At 41.1% G+C, this 7,028-nt stretch overlaps 1 protein-coding gene across 2 annotated transcripts in view; it reads left to right on the plus strand.

The window, feature by feature from the left end:
• caln1 (calneuron 1) overlaps nucleotides 1-5,266 on the plus strand; it is a 48,500-nt gene extending 43,234 nt beyond the window's left edge. For both annotated transcript variants that reach the window (XM_067508538.1, XM_067508537.1), the window contains exon 6: nucleotides 2,003-5,266. In XM_067508538.1, coding sequence (XP_067364639.1) covers nucleotides 2,003-2,130 — 128 coding nt within the window. In that variant the 3' untranslated portion in view covers nucleotides 2,131-5,266. The remainder of the gene's footprint in view (nucleotides 1-2,002) is intronic.
• Nucleotides 5,267-7,028: the final 1,762 nt, after the last annotated feature.

The following is a 7,028-nucleotide window of genomic DNA, read 5'->3' on the forward strand; positions in this document are numbered from 1 at the left end:
CACATAATGATTTTAAGACATTACAAAAGTAAAGAGAGAACCTAACAAATTCACCCATCCTGGTCAAACTGGGTTCCTCTCTGTAGTAATGGAGGCCAAAGCCATCTACAGTTTATCAAACTGCATATTTAACTTCTTTAACATATTATAACTTTATATTAGTGTGATTTGAGAAGTGGAATATTACATGACATTCAGGTCTTTGTCTTTGAGGGATGCTTAAAGCTTGAGTAATTGACTTATAAATAAAGCGGAGTGTCATCTGCTTACTGATAGAAATGTATGACGTTTCCTGATAATGTTGCCTAAAGGACCATTTGCTGTACATGGGAAGCGTTTTTATACTTGTTTTCCATGTTCGTGACCTGCACATCTCATGGAGCAGATGAAACTCGGTTGTATTAAATGACGTGTTAGATGCAGGTCCCCTGAAAAAAAACAAAAATCTGTGCGTTTGTTGATGCGTAATCTCCAAAGAGCTGCTTAAAACGGTTCAAAAACCATTTTGAAATTTTATTTTTTTTTTACCAGTGTCTGAAATAATTGATCTGGCAGCTATTGTCACCGTGAACTTTCTGGTTTCAACAGTGTTTGTGCAGTAATTTTCTGAGGTCAGTCAACCCCGGAAAGATGCTTTGTCTGTCCACTGTCCCTCTGCCCTGTTCACAATTCTATAATGCTCACACACCGCTCACATCTTTCTTTTAGAATCTATTTTTAGTAAAGGAGACGTGTATAAAGTGCAAACTGTATCCTATCCTTTGAACGCTTGGAGCATCATTAACATGAACAAGTTGCGATTGATCTGAAAGATGAGACTTAAACCAACCTAGTGCTGCCGAATACAAACTGAATACATTCCTACGTGCTCCCTAATTTCCATTGCTTCCACAAATTGCCGACAGATGAGACTGTGGCCATATGAGGCAGCTTCAAGGTGTGAATGTGAGTAACTGAGTGTGAGCTGTGCTGAATGACATTTGTTCTTAGCGAGACAACCCTAGTTAAAGTCGGGTAAAAAAAAAGACAGATTGCCGACTGTGGCTTGTGTACAAATAGTAGCCGAGGTAAAAGCTGGAGGTGCATGCAGTGCTGGCTTACATAATCTTCCCTGGCTGAATGTTCCTTTTTTAGATGATCCATTTGGCAAAAAGACCTACGTCGTGTTTTATTGTGTGAGTGAGGGTCTGGAATTGAATTCATCAACTGGCCAACTGATGACATCGCCTCGACATCTGAGCCAAGAAGCATGTAGCCATCTCTAACCTACTTTCCACATGGCAATTTCTCCTTTTTTTTTTTTCCTTGCATGAGCATTTTTTGATGAGTTAAAAATAGAGCTAGTGAGCGAGTGAGCTGTGTGACTGTGGGTCATTGGCCCAGCTCCTTTTAATTATCACGTCTGCCCACCAACGGGCTGCAGGGAGGAGGTGCTGTTGATTGAGTTACCAGTCGCTGTCTGCAGGTTGATTGAACCAGACAATTAGCTCATAGATGGAGCCTGGACTGCTTGTTAGATCAATGTGTTGGTGCATTTGTTTCGTGCATCATTAAGCTCATCATGCTGTCATTTGGTTGCACTGCCAGAGCTCAAAAGTGTAGCATTAAGGAGACATCATTTCTTTCAGACATTCATTTACACAATGACCAGAAAGACAATTTTACCAAAAGCTGCACATGACGGCCTTTGTGAAGGTGGGATTTGTTGCAGAAATGTTGCAATAGACATATAGAACATCTGACAAACCTGTAGACGAAGGCAGTTGAGCATCAGAGGCCAGGATTTCGTGTTTCTTGGGGGATTTTTTTGTAAAACATGGACCAGGACTTTGGGATTTAATGTAACTTACTTGTTGTGTAGTTCTTCTGTGGATTTTAGGGCAAGTGACCTGAGAGCAACATGCGTAAACTCAGTATGAATGGACTTTTCCAAATGTGCTTGATGTCAGTGCAGCAATCCCTCCGCTTCTGCTTATCGACTTTCTTCCCGTTTCTCTCCCAGTTCACCCTTCAAAGAAGAACCGCCAGACATGCGTGAGGAAGAGCCTCATCTGCGCCTTCGCCATGGCGTTCATCATCAGCGTCATGCTCATCGCAGCCAACCAGATGCTGAGGAACGGCATGGAGTAGCCGCGGCCACTGTGAGCGGGGAAGCAGCCAGCCTGCATGTGCATGCCACGGGGTCAGGTCACGTCCCCGTTGACAGGAAGTAGGAGTAACGCTCAAAGTGATCATCGACAAAAGCTGTTTGTACAAATGTTTTTTTTTTTTTGTTTCTAATGACGTCCAATGAAACCGTGAAGCCAGCAAGAGGAGTCACGCAGGACTCCTTCCCCTTTACTTTGACAGGGACACTCAAGGGCTGACATTACACTTAATACTGTCGTCTCTGTTTCCCTGATGCAATAACAAAAGTTATTTTTTTCTTTTTTTTTTAAAAATATGAGTGCAGGAGTTCAGAGTTGCTTTTCCAGCAGGCGAGAGTCACCCGCCAGGAGTTAGTTGAGCTTCTGGACCAGGAAAGGAAATGAGAGGAGAGGAGCAGCAGCCCTGTTGGTATAGTTCCTGGCTGCTATAAGCGTCAGGCCACAGCTCCTGGATCTCGAGGTGCTACGACAATTCCGTTTTCCAACCATTTCTATTTTCAACTGCTGATTCCGTGGGCTGGTACGAGGTGCTGGCATCAGTTCATCAGCCATTCGAGCAAAGCAGTCGAGAGACTTCAATGTTAAAAGGTCACTGCAGGCCTGTATGTTGGCATTTCACGAGTTAATACGGCAACTCTGAAAGTTCCTTGGATTTTTTTTTTTGTCTGTTGGATATTGTTAAGAGTGCGTAGAAAATGGTTAAAAGCAAAAAAATAAATAAAAATAAAATCCACCCTCAGTGCACTCCACTCATCACTTTCTGCCTCAGTCGATTTCCAACGCCTTTCCATATGTAGGCAAAACCGGAAATGTGCCACGCTGACACATTCTGGCTTCTTAAAAGACGGAATGAAGCTTTTGGCCTTTAATCCTGGGGAGCTGGCACCTAAATGTAACATTATTAAAAAAAAAACAACAACTTTTGTCCACTTCGATAAGTTCATGAGGGTAAAAACGGAATCTACATCAAGACACCAAAAAAAGATGGAAGGCAAATAACATGTTTATTTAACATTGTAAAAATCATTCAGGGTGGATTTTATTTAATTAATGTATTTTTTTGTTCCTACAATCATCACGAATTAAGTTAATGAATTATCTTCAGTGCTGTGAAACGTTTTTATTCCCTTTAGATTCCTGCACAAGCTGTTGCATTAAAAAAAAAACACATTTCTGTTTACACAAAGTTCAAACAGTCATTTTCTATGTATTATTATTGATTAAATCATTTGTATGTTCATGTATTTAAAGCGCATTCAAAATGAAGTAAACCGTTTTACCGTGTTAGTAACATGTAATGTTTTTTTTGTTTAACTCACTTTTTAACACGTTTCAGAAATGTAATCCATTCTGAAACCAAACGTTTCCTCTTTATTGATTCTCAAACGAAACCGCTGAAAATCCTCGACTCCTCTTCATATGTGCTGGTTTTAATTAAGAGGTTCATTATTTGTAATGACATTTCAGAGGCCAGACACGTCATTGATTGTGCAGGACAATAATCTGCCGATTAATTCATATTAAAAATAAGTGTTGTTGATGACGTACAGCAGTTATATTCACAGCATCTTATGTAAGGGAAAAGCACGGACCATCACAAGTGCGGAGGACAAGTTGTTCAGTCGAATGCACCTGCGAGGCTGTAGACAAATATGTATTTTTCAAAAGCAATCACCATTTTTCATGTGTTTGAATTTGCAAACTCTCCCTCTCTGTTGGGGCCTTCGGGCATTTTTGCAGCGAGACGTTCTCACAGCACTGAATAATTCACGGAGCTCGGCTCTGGACTCCTGCACTGACTCTCATCTCGACATGCAAAACCTCGCTGGGGTTCGGAAACATCCGCATCATCGAGGTGCATGCGTCTTCTGTAAATAACGCGACCCACGTCCAAAGTGTCTCGAGTGTCTGTAGATGTGCATGACGTGTTGGCGCGCGCTCCGGAGCAGGGACGGAGCTGAGCGGACAAAAGGCGGCTGCTCCATCACGGACGCGTCAGGTGCAGCCACTGAACGGCCCATTGTTGCTTCCTCTCAACCTTCTTGCCAAAGCCATAGAACTCTGCAGGACAACACAGTGTGGATCCCTGTTCCCGCGTGGAAACGCAAGATCGAACGGACGTTGTGCGTTTTGGTTTTTTTTTTTTTGGCAGATCTTGCAGGATTTGGTTCGCTGCTGCGGTTCCTGCACCGTGCTCGTCATCCCATCCGAGGAAATGACAAAGGCTGTAGTTTTGTGCAAGAGCGCCATCTAGAGATGAAGTGGCGTCACATTGTCCAAGCTCCTGTCCCGTCACAACGTTCGTGTCTTTCTCTCACTCTAAGCACTACGGGAATTTGATATCAGGCCGGACTCTTGCAGCATTCACAATGTCTGAAAATTGTTGATATTAAAAGTGAAAATATGAGGATTTGTATGTTTACTGTATAGGTTGAATATGATCTGCCAACACTGCAGGTAGAGCAACACGTATTTAAAGTCAGTGTATTTATTGGGTCTTTTTGAACCTGCAAAAGGTTTTATTCACATTTGAGAGACTGAATAATGAGTTCTGTGCAAAAAAAAAAACAACTGGTTTTGACGATGATGGTGATGTTTTTAACCATTTTTTTTTTTTTTACGTCGGTTCTTTCTGCATTGTTGGTGGAAATGTTGACAACACATTCACAGCTGGTCACTGCTGCCATGTGCGGGTTAACTGATGGTTTTTCTTTCTTTCGTTCTTTTAAATGGGACTAATTTCTTTTGTGTTTGTTACTTTGGTAACGGTCCGACTGTAGCCAAGCGGCCTCCGCCCCTGCAGAACGGTTGCATGCCACGATCTCTGAAATACTTTTATTTTGGAGGGGAAACGCACAGTGACTCTTCAGTAGCATGGTGGATGGATCCCACATGTTTTTGTTATGTACCTTTGTACATAGCTAATATGACAGCATATCTATTAGACAAGCACATACTATACAGACTTTGCATGTGCAATATTTAAACACGTTGACTAGAAAAATACTTTCAGTTGTACTATTTATTAGAGAAATCATAATTATGAAATTGTAAATATGGAAATCTGTACAAAGGTCATAGAATTAAGCATTGATGCAATAAACGTGTTTTTTTTCCAATGCTGCTTTATTATTCTTTTCACATTATCAGGACGCTCGGTCACAGGGATCAAACCTTCAGCCATTATTAATGAGCTCACAGACACTTAAATAGCATTTAGTGCTCGTCTACATGAATATATATAATATATATGTGTAAACATTAATATGAGACCCTGAGAAAACACAATAATCCAGGACAATGCACAGGAAATTACATAAATGCAATATTTCAGACGCAAGAACTATATAGATGCATAGAACTATAAGTAACGTTCACTCGAGGAATGTACTTACTTTTGTCTTCCCCTCCTCTGTTTAATGGTTTTAGTTATGTAGATTTGTAATGCCAACTATAATAAACGATGATAAAAGAAATGATGAATTATTCATATGGATTAATCACCTGTCTGTACATAAAGGTTAAAGCTGCTGCTTCTGTAAAGTAAGAAATCTCACCCTTATTTCTTGTTAATGTCAAAAATATCTTTGCCACATTTTTCATATTTATTGACCTTTTTTCCAGTTCACAGGACAAATGTGGAAAGTTCATCAATATTTATTTCATTTAAAAGGTGTAGTTTCGCTGGTGAGCCTGTTACTGTTGCCACTAATTAAAAGCTAAAATTCTGAATAGAAAAATAAAATGACTGTTAAATGAAGTTCTTTTAAGGCAGGTACGTGCAGTGATCAGTGATGTAGAGGTGGACTTGGACTTGCAGCCACACTGAGACCACAAGGGGGCAGCATTGGGCCTAGAGACGATGAAGCAAAGACGCAGTCATGAACATTCTTCTCACAATCCTATGTTCTGCTTTTGTTAACGCAAGAAATTAACTTTTCACCTTTTCAAAAAAAAAAAAAAAGTGCCAGCATCTTATTTAGTAACCTACTTCATGTTCAATGTTGTTCATATGATAAAGTTGTATAATAGTTATTAATACGCGTCTGGGTTGGTGCCAACGCAGCTGCTGTTTTTACACAGATCGGTGCAGCATCCATACAGCAGAGGGACGAGGACACTGACCTGCTGTCAGGTAACCAACACGCCATATGACGTGATCCTTCCTCTGCCCTGTGTCTACACCGTGAAAGCATCTGCTCACACTGAAGTGACAAAGTAACTAGATTATTCAAATCTAGAATTCTTATTTATGATTCTTATTCTTACTGTCCTTTCTGTTTAGTTTTTTTTTTTTTTTACTGCAACTGTCATTTAGCAGGATTCTAACCCGCGTGTTTTAATCCCAGTTCACGCTGAGCAACCATGGCCAGGCCTGCAGTCACAGGCTCTGATCAGCATGCTGTGTGGAGTTAGCATGCAGTCCCAGTTCCCCTGCTAGAAACAGGCCCTTGTGCTCCCAGCAGGCTCCTCCGGTTTCATTTACATCTCAAGTCGATGCTTCACCCAGAGAGAGCGTTCAGGATCTGGTTCAAGGACACACGGTCGCTACAGGATGGAGTTGATAACTTTCCATTTATAGGACAGTTTCTTTAACGTTGGGCCACCTGGCTGCCTCGGACGATGATGGGATATTTTGGTGCTCCACTTTTTATAAACGATGTTCGCTGTGATTAAACTGTTGTTGTGTGAATGATTAAAAGGACCAATCTCAGCATGAGATGAGCTTCCGAGCGTTTAGGCTGAAACCTTCAAAAGAAAGTGGCCCGGCTCGTTGACTCGTATTTCTTAAGCTTAAATAATTCTCCCAACAGACAGCGACTCAAAAATAATGTCAAATCAAAGCCCTTGAGCAAGACTTGAAAAAGTGGAAAAGCTGCG

This window comes from Channa argus, chromosome 6 (assembly GCF_033026475.1).
Source record: "Channa argus isolate prfri chromosome 6, Channa argus male v1.0, whole genome shotgun sequence".
Classification (NCBI taxonomy): Eukaryota; Metazoa; Chordata; class Actinopteri; order Anabantiformes; family Channidae; genus Channa; species Channa argus.